The 16,691-nt window shown below is 40.5% G+C and overlaps 1 protein-coding gene across 5 annotated transcripts in view; it reads left to right on the plus strand.

Annotated features, from left to right (window-relative positions):
* ptprub (protein tyrosine phosphatase receptor type Ub) overlaps nucleotides 1-16,691 on the plus strand; it is a 181,427-nt gene that overhangs the window by 127,537 nt on the left and 37,199 nt on the right. For all 5 annotated transcript variants that reach the window (XM_086218782.1, XM_086218784.1, XM_086218786.1 and 2 more), the window contains 5 exons: nucleotides 2,177-2,286; nucleotides 4,957-5,158; nucleotides 6,999-7,101; nucleotides 7,181-7,454; nucleotides 16,197-16,233. In XM_086218782.1, coding sequence (XP_086074908.1) covers nucleotides 2,177-2,286; nucleotides 4,957-5,158; nucleotides 6,999-7,101; nucleotides 7,181-7,454; nucleotides 16,197-16,233 — 726 coding nt within the window. The remainder of the gene's footprint in view (nucleotides 1-2,176; nucleotides 2,287-4,956; nucleotides 5,159-6,998; nucleotides 7,102-7,180; nucleotides 7,455-16,196; nucleotides 16,234-16,691) is intronic.

Raw genomic sequence — 16,691 nt, forward strand, 5'->3', positions numbered from 1 at the left:
TGGGCAGTTTTGTTTGCCTGGAACACACCAAGGAATAGACCCAGTTTTGATTTCCTCTCTTCTCCTTCTCCAGCAGTCCAGGCACAAGAGCATCGCTGCTTCAAAATAACAACACTTTTGGTCTTCGCAGACCATGTTGGTGTTTTATTTGCACATAGAACAGAGAAATGAGATCTGATAACAAATAGTCTCCAGAGATGAAGTCTAATACATATTATTAAGGTTTCAATTTGTGATCAAACCAGGACACGCGCAAGCACCGGGTTCAAACAGGATCCGTGAGCTGTTCTTCAGCGGGGTGATAACTCCACCAGATGCCTGGTGTGTTTTTGTTTTTGTTTTTTTTAATCAAAATGATCAGGAAAGTAATGTAGATGGTTAACATAGTCATAAAAAAAAAAATCTGATAAAGTCATGGAATTTAAAAATAGCCATTTCCAGTTTTTAAACATAAATAATTGTAAATTAGAATCTGTGTGGTTTGGTTCAGATTGATTGAGGAAAATCTCCTTTGGTTAAAATGTATTTGCTTTTTTACAGTAAATGGTTTTGTTATATCAAACCATGTCGATGGTAGTTTTCATTTTAGTCAAAAGTATGCTAGCAAATTTGATCCGGATTTATCTGTTTATTTTTTTCAGGAGTAAACACACATTTCAGAGAATATATGCAGAGTAGTCATGCACCCCCCCCCCCCCTCAAATCCATAGAAAAGTCATTTATTGATACTAAATTTATTGTTAGAAATGTGTGCCTGAGGAGACATCAGCTTTACAGTAAATTCTTGGGCTTTTGAGTTTTACTGGACTCCACATCACCGGATAAGAAATAGTCAAAACTGCCCCTGCGTAGCAATATTGGCAATAAAAATAAAAACATCTTACACATTGAGGAAATTTTACAAATCTAATACTGGTATATACTAAAGGCTGACAGTAAAATGTTTTAAGGTTTTAATAATGCAGTTAAAAGGTCTGGCAAAATGATGTGGCTGTCCTCCAACTTCATGTACATTCTGCTTTCTAAACCCCTTATTCACAGAGACCCAGTTATCATTGTTATCTCTTCAAAAAGGATCATGCGGATTACTTTTGAGAGCTGGTTTAAAAGAGCGTGACGTCTCAAATGTCCCCGAATAGCCCCACTTGTTTAACATTTCTCATTTTAAATGTCAAAGAGGAGACTCTCCAGACCCCAGACTCTACAGTCAGAGCTTATCTCCACATGATCTTGTTTTCTTCATACTGTTAGGTGTCAACAAAAATCAAAGGCACCACAAACAGGTGATACGGAGATTTAAATTTCATTCAGGTTAAAAAAAAAAAAAAAAAATTTTAAGAATTGTATAACTATAAATGCTATCTTCGCCTAACACATTAATACAAAGAGGATGACCATCAGACGAAGGCAGAATTACCATTACAAAAGATCCTTTTCATTTTTAGACACAAACATGAAAACATTAGATCTGAGACTCTGGCAATCCTGAGATAGGATTTTGTGTTTATTTCTTATCTTTTATTATTCCTTTGTGCTGAGCACATTTCCTGCATTATAGCCAGAGGACAAATCAATTCGTCCAAAAAAAAAAAAAAAAATCAACGCATACAAGATTTTTCAAAAAGATAAAAGAGAAAAAGGTGGGAAAGATCAACAGTGAGAGAGAAAGCAAGAGAAAAGTTTTTTCTGAAGTTACAGAAGATAAGTATATGTATATATATATATATGTACAAACATACAGTACACGTCAATTATAAAGCCCTTTCCAAAAGCCTTAATAAGCAACTCTGTCCTCCAGACTAACTCAATTCCAAAATAACGGTTGACTCAGCTGTTTGGCTCTTTCTTCAGCCTCAGGCCTGAACCCCACATAACAGCCTTCCTCTGTCAAGCGCTCACAGACCACAGGGACTGCGGCTGAGTGGCTAAAAACATTGACACAAAGTAAAAGTTAAGATATGCACAGTCCCTGCATTCGGTCATTCATTCACACAAGTGCACCAGCAATCATCTGACGCGTTCATAAATATATTCAAAGGAATAACATTGCTCTATAATAAGGGGTGTACATCCTAAATGACGAGAAGAGCGCTGGTCTAAGCCATCGGTCCAAGTCTCCCTGTGAATAAAAGCCTCAATTTCTCTGAGAAATGTTTGTTCTGACCATTCCCTTCAGTTCCCGGAGGCATCGCACCAGAATCCCTCACCTTCACCCCACTGGATGATATGATTTTCCTGAAGTGGGAGGAACCTATTGAGCCCAACGGCCTTATTACTCAATATGAGGTGAGTTCAGAGACACTTGATGCCTCGTTTCCACATGCGAGTGTAGGCACCAGTAAGTCCCTTCATACAGGTTGAAGCCCATTCATCTCATTAGAGCCTCCTCCTTCCTTTTATTTTCTATCCACTATTGCCCAGAGTATGTGGAAATAATTTAACCTTTGCTGCAAGTGTTAGGATAGACTTGCAACAGTCTGTCAGCTAAACCCTGTTAGCAGGCTACAAGTGAGCTCCACAGCTGTCTATGAAGAGTTGCATGATGATATTTAATGCGTCTAGGCTAAATTAACCTCTCACCACAGGCAAATCAAAAGGACGTACAGAGTAAAAGACTATCAGACTTGGAAATTAACTTAAAACATCTGCCATTTTTTTATTTTTGTTTTTATATAGCATTACATTAAAAGTTTTGTCTGACATCTGAGTAAGGAAAAGCTGTTCTCTTCCTGCCCGAAACTTTATTCAGCATTTGTAAAAAGAAGTAAAAGAAAAGTTAAAGAAATTGTATAGACATTCATGGAAAAACATCCTACTGTATGTCTCACTCACCCCACATAAACACTGAGATTTTATGCTTTCAGTCGACATTTTGGAGTTTTCCTCAACATTTGTTTAAGTTTTGAACATCAGTGTTGTGCACAGTGGGTTTATGAAAGTTAACTGTAAAACTTGGGTGGCCTAAAAATATCTTTAGCATTTAGCATTGGCCTGGAATTGAAACATTCCACAGTAGGAGCCCAGCTTTCTGTCAGCATGTTTGCAGATTTGAAGTGAAGTCAGCAAATGCTCCTTCAGCCTTGGGTTTAATGCTAAGAGCTAAGAGGAAATGTAACTTAAGTCTTGATTGTGTTAAATGCTAGTAGCTAAGTGAAAAATCTTACTTTAGCCTTTTTGAGAATAAAAGCTAAGATTCGCTAACATTTGACTCCGGCTATGCACTAGCTTGGTAAGGCACTAGCTTACTAGTGAACGCAGTAAACTAGTTGCTAAATCACTGACAGTGGTAAGCTAGTAACAGGACATGCTAATGTTTGCAGCTCACATAAACAGTTGAATCCATTGTTTATATTTTGAACTCACATTTCTGGTTTTGAAAATGTAAAATCCAAGTGCGACTGGAACCATTAAACTGCTCTCACACTCACTATCGCTCCCATAGAAGCAATTAAACCTCGGCTAACCTATGATTGGAAGTGTTGCTATCAGAAAAATCAATCTCTGACATAGATGAAGAACCTTAACCTGCTCAAAAATGGTCACTTTCACACCTTCAGCCCATGACCTGCTGGGGAAACTCTGCAGAAGAAAAAGGTGTAATACAATATAAAGTTCCACTTTCCTCTCATTTAAACCAGCTCATTCTTTTACTATTTTTGTGCTCAGCTCAGAAATACTTGTTCCCCGTATTTGGCTCTAAAGCGTGGTTCACTGTGCCTGCATGTAAAGGGATAGCAGGGATATTTGGATATGCTCTCAATAACATTGTCCACTGACACGTCTGGCTTTTCACCATTAAAATAAAGTTTTGCCTCATTATCGCTCACACCCATTGCGCTGTAGGCTTCCTGTTCATCTGGATAATGAGTTTAATGCTACCTTCTGTCCGTGGTGAGGCATCAGTAGGCCTGCCAACCTTTCCTCAAGCCTTCTTCCCTTGGCCTCTCTCACAATGTTGCCTCAAGGATATTATTAAATAGGATTTGGGGTTTGACATATAAAGTGGAGGCAGCACAGGATTTTTGACTCTGTAGTGTGTTGATCTCCCTCAGCTGACAGAGAAAGCTTTATACAGAGCTGTGGAAATCCTCTTCATTTCTCTCAGATTAAACCATTGTCCACTCTGCCTGAGCCCATCGATTGCTACGCTGTCCTGCAAACCCTCCTCGCTGCTCAGTAAACTGTCGGCCATATTTTTTTTTAACATTCAAAGAGGAACACACCGAGGTCTGCCTGTATTTAGACACTAGATGGCTCATAAATCTATCTCCACTCTGAGAAGGCATCACCAGGCATTAAGCCCTTCTTATGATAATGGGCAAAGCCTGTGGTTTGGCGTGAATATTATCTTCAGTGTGTAACGTGTATGTGGGTGTGTGTATTCATTTGAGCGTTTATAGTACCAAGTATGTGCGTTCTCTCCCTAAACGAAGAGGATCTCTTAAGCTTTAATGTACATCCAGATTGCTCATCCTTGTCTGATGGTAGTAATGCCATCTCACTTAGCTCTCCACTTTTTCTTTTTCAGGATAGAAGTGGAAATGTGGTCTGTTAAAGTGAAGGGACTATGTGTTGGAAGAAAATCACCTCAAGGAAAATCTTAGGGAACTTAGAAAAAAGATCTCACATATAAAGGGAACTTCAGCAGCGTTTTTTCAGTGCTAAGTGTTAATTAGATTCGTAAAACCTAATTAATGTTGACTGAAACACCTAAACACACTTATTACCGTGAGGTGTCCTGGTTCTATAGCCCTAAAAGCAGTTCTCAGTTGGAATATCATTTAGCTTCATATTTAAAAACAAAACAAATCAAGAAATCCACACGAGTGTCAATTTCCTTTCATCTAAAACTAGTAAATACCTCAAGCTATTAGGGAATTTATTGCAGTGAATTGTATTCATTTGCATTATGACATTACCTTGAGACCATTTTTTTCCCTTTTTACTCAACAACAGATCAGTTACCAGAGTATCGAGTCATCTGATCCAGGCATCAATGTCCCGGGACCTAGAAGAACTGTGTCCAAGCTGAAGAACGAGACCTACCACATGTTCTCCAATCTCCACCCTGGAACAACTTACCTGATCTCTGTCCGTGCTCGCACAGGGAAGGGCTTTGGCCAGACGGCCCTCACGGAAATCACCACCAACATCTCAGGTAATGGCACCACTGACAGTCTGCGAATGCTGTAAAAGCTGTTAAAGTAAAAGTTGAAGTATTACACAAGAGACTTTGCTGTGCTTTCACAAAAGAAACTGGCAAAAAAGAAAGTGAGGTATTTCAGGATGTTGCATGAGTGAAATCGCCTGTTAGCGGCTTACATGGTAGCATTAAGCTACTGTAGCTAATTTATGCATCTGGTCGAAAACAGGCAAGACCTTGTGTGCACCAAGTTCTTGAACTGCTGTAAAAACCCAGAACCGAGAAGAATATCCGGAACATGCTGTATACAAGTCTAAAGAATACCTTTTGTTGTGTGTAAGTAGGCCAATGGCATGTAAGCAGAGTTGTGAGTGCAATATTCATTTTCTTTAACAATCTGAAAAGCTCAGACAAAATATTGTCATTTCCAGAATAAAAGAAATATATGATATTGAGTGTGTGTTTGAAAGCCTAGTTACTACTGACTGTGTTGGATATACTGTATATAGAATCAAAGTTGTCTCTCTTTTGCCCTTGCTAACTTTCTCTTACTACTCCCAGAGTGCATGAGCTATTTTCTGTTGCCTCTCCAAACAAGTGTCACCTCACAGACCTTAAGACATAAATTAACTCCTAGAGAAACACCGTAGAGGGGACGCTAGTGTGTGTTTGTGTGTGTGTGTTGTTGTTTTTTTATGTATTAAGATGACGCTGTACATTTTTAGGACCGGAGTGTCACATTGGCTTGTCTCAGAGCTAATTTCTAGTGATAGAAAGTAGGCCTTGCTGTTTTCTATTTCCTTTTAATGATGCATTTGTGCTTGTTAAGGGATGGGATTACACCTCTGATGAGGGCACAGCACAGCCACTCCCACCCTGTCTGGCCCACACATTCACGGCTCCCTCTGCCCGGATCTCTTTACAAACAGACTCCTTTTGTTTAATTATAGATTCAGTGCACTATCACTGCTGACTGGCTGTATGTCAGACAGAATGCTGGCACAAAGCCCCACCACGGATAGAGCCCCAAAAATCTTCACAGATCATCCTCAACCCCCCTCCACTGCCCCGTGGTGCACAACATTCACTTAAACTGAGCGTCCCTCAAATGTGCTCTGACAGCTTGCTAGCATTCAACACCTCCAACAAGTACTACTGTCAGCATCTTCACCTTGTATCTGGCTGCACGTACATATATGCACATATACATTCAGATATGTTCACCGCCACCACAGCTAATACACAATCATCCCTCAAACCAACGCTGTCTGGCAGCAGGCATCAAAACCTTTTTTCATCCAACAAACCACAGCAGACATTTAACAGGAGAGATTCCATTTTCTTTAATGCCTCAACTTAATTTCTGTCGGTGCCATATGCTGTGGTATTAGCACACCACTTTTTAATATAATAATTATTGATTCTACATGAATAGTTTGCTCTTCTTCCCCCTGCTAATTGACTACTGATATTAAAGAGAAATGTGCTGCCACATCTCCAGGGAGGAGCATGACTTAAGCCAAATCCTTTTAAATGAGAAACCCAATCAATTTAGCTTCACTCCCATGACTTTTAATTGGACGTGTATCCAAGAGAACTACAAGGGAAATTCAAACAGAGACACTCAATATGAGGATATGGCAATTTGGTTTATTAGCGCTTCTAGACATTTGTATGAAGAACAGATGTCTCTTTGAAAAGAGATGGCGAAACATTTAAGGGCTAAAAATTATCAGCTCCAGGTAAAGCAGCCAGTGCATGTGCTTTAATTATTTTGAATGTGTGTGTGTGTGTGTGTGTGTGTGTGTGTGTGTGTGTGTGTGTGTGTGTGTGTGTGTGTGTGTGTGTGTCTCAGCTCCTACGTTTGATTACGGAGACATGCCGCCCCCCTTGAGTGAGACTGAGAGCACAATCACGGTCCTGCTGCGTCCTGCCCAAGGAAGAGGAGCACCTGTCAGGTGAGGGAATCGTCTCCAATGTGTGTGTCTGCTCCAGTTTGACACCGGTACTTAGTGTGTGCCTCCACCCTGTGTCCAGTACATACCAGGTGGTGGTTGAGGAGGAGACTGTGAAAAAAGTAAAGAGGGAGCTGGGTCTTCAGGAGTGTTTCCCGCTGCCTATGTCCCATGGTGAGGCAGCGGCCCGGGGCACTCCGCACTACTACACAGCTGAGCTGCCACCCAGCAGCCTACCGGAGGCCAGCCCTTTCACCGTGGGTGACAATCACACCTACAACGGCTACTGGAACACCCCTTTGGACCCGCGCAAAAGCTACCTTGTTTACTTCCAGGCGATGAGCAACTTCAGAGGGGTGAGTGAGTGTAGACTTGCAGCAGTGGCTCAGCAAGTCTGGAAGCACTTCATCTTGCTGGAGGCATTAGTATTCAGAGTCGGTCCCAGCCAGCGATGAGTGGTGTTAATGAGCCTGTGTATTTTCTAATGCTATGGATGATGCTGTAGGACAGTTGGCATTGTTTGAGCTCACAACCCTTGTAACAGCATTTAGGCTGTGAAAGGGTTTGTTGGATGAAAACATTTTGAGCTGGCAGCGTAACTACTTGGAAATTATGTATGTTTATATCTCACTGCTTTGATTCTTTGCAAACAAAGCATGTCTGAAACAGGGAATTACTTGCATGCATTACTTGCTGCTAGCAAAGCTGTGATTAGCTGGAATTACTCAGAGTCAACAGCGTACTCCACTTCAGCCCTCTTTTATTTTCTATCCTTGTCCTATCCCTTTCTTTTTTAGTCCTCTTACCTCACGCCCTTCACTCGATGTTCCTTTCATGACTGTCGTTATTTACTCCTCTGTCTTTATGCGTCAGCTCAGTATTTTTTGAAAATGGCATGGAAAAAAAAAACCAGCACAGTGTTGTTGCATTTTTCTGCTTTCATCCATACAGAGAACGTAGCAGGGAACTCATGACGAGTGCTGAATTGTACCTCCATCCTGTTTTGAATCAGTTTCACTGTCTGGCTTTTTCTTCCCAATAATTAAAAAAACAAACAAATTGGATGGGAAAAAAGGTTTCATTGAGATGAAAGTAATGAAACGTTTTATTTCATTACAAATAGATGTTTTTAGTAAAGTTTTCCTCACACTTATACCTTCATTCCTGATCCAGTCTATTTTTCCTCAACACAAAACATATCAGCCATCTTTGCTTTTTGTGGTTATAAATAGTATTCATTCCTAATTCAGTTTTTTTTTCTTTTCACTGAAGCAATCTACAGATTAGACCCGCCAGAGAGACAGACAGAATAAACAATCTGATAATGTGTTTTTTACTTAATGACTCTGTTGGATTTGATTTAGTTGATCCAAGCAGGCATCACTCAGTGGTTTGAATCATTTGTAAATATTTTGCATCTTGTAGATCTCCGTCCTGAATGTTCCAATTTCCTAAATTGTGTGAGGATACTCATTAATACTGACATCGCCACTGCTTTGTGTGTTTGCTACTACAAATGGTTTTTGAACCGGTTAAATCAAAAAGTGATATTCTTTTTCAGAATATCTACTCTCGAGGACATCTGACATCACGTTTGGCAGCAATCGCTGCTGCCATGATCAGTGTGGTTGTGACACCCTCTATAAAAGTGCTTCACTTAGCGCCAACTCTCTGGAAATGCTAATAATTTCACTGTACTGTGAGTGGCTGTGAGAGCTGGTCCTTTTGAATTGGTCTGTTCTACAATGAGCCTCATTTGCATCGAAATTTTGCACAGAATGTATGCATATTATCCGATTTAAATACATGCAAATAGTACTAAGAAGCTCTTTACTTGGCAGTGCAGGTACGGGTGCGTTTCAGCATTTGTGTGAGACTCATGAATTCCAGTTTTTGCACAGCTCTAGTATCTGCAAAAAAAATGAACGATCCTTTTTTTCGATTTTCTCCTTTGTGCGTCGCGGTACCTGTTTATTCTCTTAGTTCACGCTGTTGAGTTTCCATCCATTCTAGTGCTCCTGAGCCCACGAACCCCTCCAGTCTCTAGTTAAACCCAGAGGACAGCACATTACCTTTCCAAATTCCATTACAGGAAGAGCTGCAACCTGGGCGAGGCAATTACTTAAGTATAATTGGGCCCAGGTGCAGATGATCAGAGATAGGAAGCTGCTGCTTTTATATTTACCAGCCACGACAGCGTGTGGCTGCTGCTATTGTTTCCACCTTATGTGTGTGTGTGTGTGTGTGTGTGTGTGTGTGTGTGTGTGTGTGTGTGTGTGTGTGTGTGTGTGTGTGTGTGAGATGGCAAAAGTGATCCTGGAGACATCTACTGCAATGGACATGGCCACAGAGGTTTTTCAGTGTTTATCGTGTGTGTGTGTGTGTGTGTGTGTGTGTGTGTGTGTGTGTGTGTGTGTGTGTGTGTTTACATGCCTGGTTTTTGTTTCCTACTGGAGAACTTCTCTGGTATGAATACTAACTTTATCGGGACTGTCGGTCTCATTAGGACCAAAGACCGGTTCTAATGTGGCATAATGTGTTTTCCTGGTTACAGTTAGGGTTAGGGTCGACTGTAAATTGAGGTTAGGCTCAGGTTAGGGTTAGGGCTACTCTGTGTGTGTGTGTGTGTGTGTGTGTGTGTGTGTGTGTGTGTGTGTGTGTGTGTGTGTGTGTGTGTGTGTGTGTGTGTGTGTGTGTGTGTGTGTGCAATATGTGTGCATCAGAAAGATAGTAATGATTACTGAGTGGTCCTCATGTACTGACAATGTAATTATGTAATAATGCCTGCTGAGTTCTCATGTAATAATGTAGTTATGACCACTGACTACTCTGATAATGAATAGAAAGTAATGAATAGAAAGTACTTGTTTATGAATGTCTACTGAGTGCTAAAATAATAGTTATGTACTACTGTAATAGTGTATACTGAGTACTCATCTAATATGATTCACCTCTACTGGTGAATCATATGACTACTGAGGACATACTGTGTGTGTGTGTGTGTGTGTGTATATATATATATATATATATATATATATATATATATATATATATATATATATATATGTATGTATATATATGTATATATATATATGTGTATATATATATGTATATATATATGTGTGTATATATGTGTATATATATATGTGTGTGTATATGTGTATATATATATGTGTGTGTGTGTATATATATATATATATATGTATATGTATATATATAACACAGTAGTTCTCTATAGAGTATGAATACTTGTGCAATATTCATGATGAATATCCCTCTACTGAGTACTCACCTAATACTCACCCAGTACCCAATGTACATACACAATACTCATGCAATCTTCATTTAATGATGAAGCAATGCATACTGAGTACTCATGTCATAAATACTACTGAGTGTTAACCTGATAATGACTGCCAAGTATTCCTGTAGTGAGGTCGACTGAGTACTCAGCTTATAATGTAGGATTGAATACCTACACTACCTGTCAAAAGTTTGGACACACCTCCTCATTTCATGTTTGTTCTTTATTTCCATGACTGTTTACATTGTTGATTCTCACTGAGGACACCCTCGCACCATCACACCTCCTCCTCTACGCTTCACAGTGGGAACCATGCATGTTGAGACCATCGTTCACCTTTTCTGTGTTGCACAAAGACACGGCGGGTGGAGCCAAAGATCTCATATTTGGACTCATCAGACCAAAGTGCAGACTTCCACTGGTCTCATGTCCATTCCTTGTGTTTCTTGGCTCAAACAAATCTCTTCTGCTGGTTGCTTTTCCTTAGTAGTGGTTTCTTAGCAGCTGTTCGACCATCAAGGCCTGATTGGCACAGTCTCCTCTGAACAGTTGATGCAGAGACGTGTCTACTACTGGAACTCTGTGAGGCTTTTATCTGGGCTCTAATCTGAGGTGCTGTTAACTTGTGATTTCTGAGGCTGGTGACGGATGAACTCATCCTCAGCAGCAGAGGAGACTCTTGGTCTTCCTTTCCTGGGACGGTCCTCATGTGAGCCAGTTTTGTCATAGTACTTGATAGTTTTTGCGACCACACTTGGGGGCACATTCAAAGTTTTTGCAATTTTCCGGACTGAATGACTGACATTCAGTTCTTAAAGTGGACTGTTTCTTCTTTACGTAGCTGGTTGGTTCTTGCCATAATATGAATTCTAACAGTTGTCACAAAGAGCTGTCAGCTGTGTACCAACCTGATATCTGCACAACACAACTGATGGTCCCAACCCCATAAAGAAGGAAAGAAGTTCCACTAATGAACCCTGACAAGGCAAACCTACGAAGTGAAAAGCATTTCAGGCAATGACATCATGAAGCTCACTGAGAGAAGGCCAAGGGTTTACTCCTTTGAGGAATCTAAAATATTGAACATATTTACAGTTAATTAACAATTTTTGTTTGCAACATAATTCCATATCTGTTCATTCTTAGATTTGATGCCTTCGGTGATAACCGACAATGTAAATAGTCATGAAAATAAAGAAAAAACATTAATGAGAAGGTGTGTGCAAAATATTTGACTGGTAGTGTGTGTGTGTGTGTGAAAGTAGTAATGATTACTGATAACTGATGTGCCACCCATGCAGTTGTGGCCATGTAGAAATGACAAGAGGTTTCATGTAATAATGGACCAGTGACTCCTGAGTACTCATGTAGTACTGCAGTAAAGTATGGTGGTACAGTACCATCAACATGTGGTCTCCTGTCAGTCGCTGCTTTCCTCTCACGTGATCACGTCCCTTTTTTCCAGCAGCCGTCTGTGTTATTAAGTACCATAAGCAGAGCTGGGTGGCTCATCCTTACTAGTGGCATCTTTTTCCGACCCAGTGGAGAAACACACCAAGGGAGTGCAGTGTGAGCAATTCACACAACTAAGCTACAAAGCGTGGGATTAGATAGGGGAGGCCTGGCTTTACTGGCGGATGGGATTAGGTTTTGTTTTGTCTGGCAGGGGGCCAGCATCCATGACCCACAATGAGTGAAGACCAGCGCCAAATCACACAGCCAACACTGTCCTTGTCCGTCAAGCAGTTGAAATACTCACAGTCGCAGCAGCAGCACTCGTGAAGCAGGTACAGTTCGTCTTACCAAAGAAAAAAGAAAACGGCTTGTAAGGAGGGCAGAAAATTCATTTTCGTGGCAGCACAAAAAAACCCCCAACAAAACCTACTCTTGCATACACACAATTACTGACTCACGTTAATTCTACCGTTGCTGCTGTGTGGTTAGAAAATCGAATAAAAAGCTCTTGATTTCACAGGGCTCAATTCATATCTGTGCAGCTGGGGGTCAATTAGTGTCTGAGAATTCAGCCAATCAACAGCAGGAATAGCAAGACTTGAACAAGTGCTAATTTGACTTTTTAAAAAAAAAGAAAAAAAAAGAGAGAGTAAGAAGCCGAAATGTAATTTCAGCTTGAACCGTCCAACAAACGATGTAGCACTGTGGCTGAGCTTTTTCCAATTAACAATATCATTACTGTAACATGTTATTATTTTTCAGCGTACTTAGCCTTTTCACACCGGTCACATCTAAGTGTTTATGGCCTGTTGGAACCACAGAGTACACTTGGAGGACTGGCTCATGCAGCCTGCATTGACTGAGTAGTTCCAACTATCAGTATTTGCAGTAATTATTTATTTCAGGTTTTTTTTACATTCTCAAAAAGACTTGAAACTGAAAAAGAGAATTTTAGCCTTTTTAATTAGATTTTATATGGTTGCCTAAATACATTCAGTATATGCACATGCTGTTGGGTATTTTGTCTGTTTTTGGCTTGAGCACCGTAGGAAATATACCTACCTCATCATGCCCACTCAGTTTGTGAAGAGGAAATCATAAAGGTGTATTTAGAAATAAAGACTATAGGCAAGTTTCCACTGTTCTTATCTCCTTACAAATTAGCATTTTTGGCAATCACGTCAGATATTTGCTCGTTGAACGCCTCATGACAATGTGAACTGCATTGATGGCCCACTTATTTTTACTCGCAGGGATAACCGGAAAAATCCCCTCACCTTTTGATGTTTTATCAAAAGGTGAGGGGATTCACAAATCAGTTATTCACATGTATAAGTAATTAAAACCAATGTTAAAAGGATATTTTAAATCTGAACCCGGCAAACGATTTCACATGACTTCAGGACACGCACTGACGCTCCACCCGTTGCTGGTATTTTTATCTCCGCAGAGGGAACGTGTCGGTGTGGTGGCTCCTGTCTGTACGTAGGATCACAAGAAAACCACTGAACTGATTGTTTTGAATTCAGGGGCAGGATGGGGGGGCTGAGGACTCCACAAGTTTTTGCGGCGATCTGAATTAAGGGAGCTTTTCTTAAATGACAAATTGAAATAAAAAATGTTTTGTAGATATTCATTGATTTTATTTATTTATTTTTTTGTTTGGAACTACAACAGCATTTCGCACTAATTTTTGATTCAAGGAAAGTTGTGCGAATGTGCGCTTGTACAGCAGCCTGAAGATGGGAGGGCGGAGGGGCGGGGGCTGACTGCTAATTTGGCTAACAGTGAGAGTCTTTGTTGAAACAACGGTGCACACAATGTTTCACATCTTCTGTGATATGAGGCATGTAAATATATCATTTTTTCTCATCCTGAGGCTGTGGCGGCGTTAATTAGGCAGATAAGACTAGCCCTTTGTACGAATGGTAAAACCTGCACCAGATATGTGATCATGAAAAATGCAGACATGTGAATTACAAAGTGATCAACTACAACAAGCATTTTAGTGTAAATATTGAAAGAAGTGCAGATATTTAATTAAAAATATGATTTTTTTTAAAGCTGGTCATGTATTATTTCTACCAGGGAGGTTATGTGGTAACAGGTTTGTTTTGTGTAGCAGGGTGACTAAAAAAATTGTGGATGGATTTTGATTGATTTTCGTGGGATGGGAGAATTTAGGTTGAGGAGCGATTGAATCAATTTGGGAATTGATTTGGATCTAATGACATCATTATTGCCGTGGCAGGGTTAAGTTCTCCCCGAGGGCCTTCTAGTTTGTGTGTCCAGCAGTATCACACGAACACTAGGAGGCTGATTTTCACCCAGCCTGTTGAAGGCGTGCACCAATGCACTAAGGTTGAAACCGTGACATTTTGAGGCCGATCCACTGAACGTAGCAACCAACAGAGGTGATATAAGTGTCCCTGCCAGGTTGTATTTGTTCAGCCACAACTGTGAAAAACAGACAGAATATCCTCTATTCTTTGTTAGGATTCATTAAGTCCAGGTTTCTGGGGTTGAAGTTTGTGTTTTGTCTTGAATGCATGTCATGGAAGCTCTGTGACAATAATTGGAGTAGTTTCAACGGCATATAGGAGGCGTAATATTTACCATTTGGCCGTGCTTTTTATGTAGCGAGTGGCTGTCAAGCCTCGTTAATTGCTTTGATTGATCCACCTAAAGAGGCAGTTGAAAGACGCGCGGTGTAGACCGGAGCTTTGCAGACCACCGCAGCTTCTCTTGACTTCAAACACACACAAACCTTAGAAACATGGAATAGCTGGAGTGTGTATGTGTGTGTGTGTGTGTGTGTGTGTGTGTGTGTGTGTGTGTGTGTGTGTGTGTGTGTGTGTGTGTGTGTGTGTGTGTGTGTGCGCGTGCGGTGTGGAGCCCTGTGGAGCACATTGGCATTTCTGTTTTGTATACAGAGCTGCCAGGACCCACCAGCCCCTCTGGCATGACTGGTACAACACGCCCAAATGTTTGATGTGTGTTCTACTGTGTGAAGAAGCTTGCCAATTAACTCTTAACACACACACACACACACACACACACACACACACACACACACCATTTGCAGTAAACATCTACTGTAATACCAAAGCTTGTGATGATCAAATCAATTTTATTAACGGCAGTACATTACAGTAGATGTGAATCTATCCACTTAGATTTACTGAGATTAAAGCAGATTTTTACAGTCATGACAGAGGCAGTGCAGTAATCCTGGCGACAGACGTACATGTCAAAGCACCAATAAAATCCCAACCAGAACCGAGCGGACACAAAACCAAATCTAACAACAACAAGTGAACAAAAAAGCACATTTCCAGTGAACAAAACAGGATTTTTTTTGTTTAATGTGGTGCTAAATTTAGATGGATTTACATCAGCGTGGATTGATTGAGGAGACCAGTCCTTCAGTGTTAACTGCTCCTGTTTTTAACACTAAACGTAAAGACTACCGGTCTATCAAAGAAGCCTAATTATCACACTGTCAAATGACACTAAATAAAGTATATTGTTTTTCTATCTGCTGTTTCTTTATGATGGTATAAGACTTTTGTCTCCTCTCTGCCTTGGTAGTACAACACAGGCTGATAGATGAAGGGGACATAATTAGTAGCATAAAAATGAATGACAAATATTTGTTGCTGCTTCGTGGAAGTGACAGAAAACATGTTTGTCTTCACTGGGGGGTTGAATTGTCTCGTCAAAACCATTGGGTTCAAGTTCTTTAAGAGTCTGTCAGCTTGAAATTGATTTTCAATTAAAAAAAAAGCAATTTAGCTCAAGTTTGACAAAAGTGCTTTTTGCTCATTTCCGAACAGGCAAATTTACATAATTGTCCAACAATGCCTGAATTAGCATCTGTAAATTTTAATTCGATAATGCATCTCCTCCAAGAGGTGGCAGACTGGAATTGGATTAGAGTCTTGGATTTCATTAGTGTTGCTTGACAAAGGTCCTTTTCATAACACTGAGATGTCATCAGCTTGCTTTGGAATAAAATTAAATCTGTTTCATAGTGGTGCATCGGTCTAAAACCCCTCCTCTTAATTATACTCTCCTTCTTTCAGCTCTTCCTTTCTCCTCCTGTGAGAAGCGCTTATCTCCGTCATTTCAGGACAGCCCTCAGATATTTTACAGTTTCGTGTCAGTTGGGCTCTTATATCAGAGGAAATATATCTGTTTTTGTTGTTATGTAAGAGGGGAGAAATGTTAGTTATACAAATTCTTAATAATTGGGAAGCTATTTTAGATAATGTGTTTATCACTTTCACAGGAAAGCGAAATGAAAAGCCTTCCCTCTGATGTCTTCTCTCTCTTTCAGGAATCCAGAATAAACTGCATCCGCATTGCTCGCAAAGGTAATTTTGACATGAATATTTCTCTCCTTGCAAAGACTGTGAGTTCTTTTGAATGTTTTTTTGTTTGTTTGTTTGTTTGTTTTTTTACGTGTAATTTCAGTCTTATTTCAGCTGCGTGGCTGAGCGCAGTGTTCTTCACTGCAGAGGTGGAGAGCCACACAGATTGTCTCTGATGGCTCCGGTTGTTTAGCAGTGGTTCTCAGAGAAAAGGGCAACAAGCAGGGAGGGATTGGAGGTCAGACTTTCATCCTGTTTGTTTGGGGTGGGGGCAGGTGACTGTGTGTGTGTGGGGGGTTTGCAGACACACTGTATCAAAGGCAGTCTCTTTGTTCTCATCAGCAGCCCACTAGACGGCTGCATCTGAAGGGCTTTGACCTCAGCCTGGTTCAGGAGGGTCCTCTACATCAAAACTTCCAGATGGGAGCTACCTTGGCCTATCAGTAAGAGAAAGGACCCCC

The sequence above is a fragment of the Aulostomus chinensis genome, chromosome 11 (assembly GCF_037954235.1).
Source record: "Aulostomus chinensis isolate RoL2024-O1b breed Wild chromosome 11, RoL_Achi_v1.0, whole genome shotgun sequence".
In the NCBI taxonomy this organism is placed as follows: Eukaryota; Metazoa; Chordata; class Actinopteri; order Syngnathiformes; family Aulostomidae; genus Aulostomus; species Aulostomus chinensis.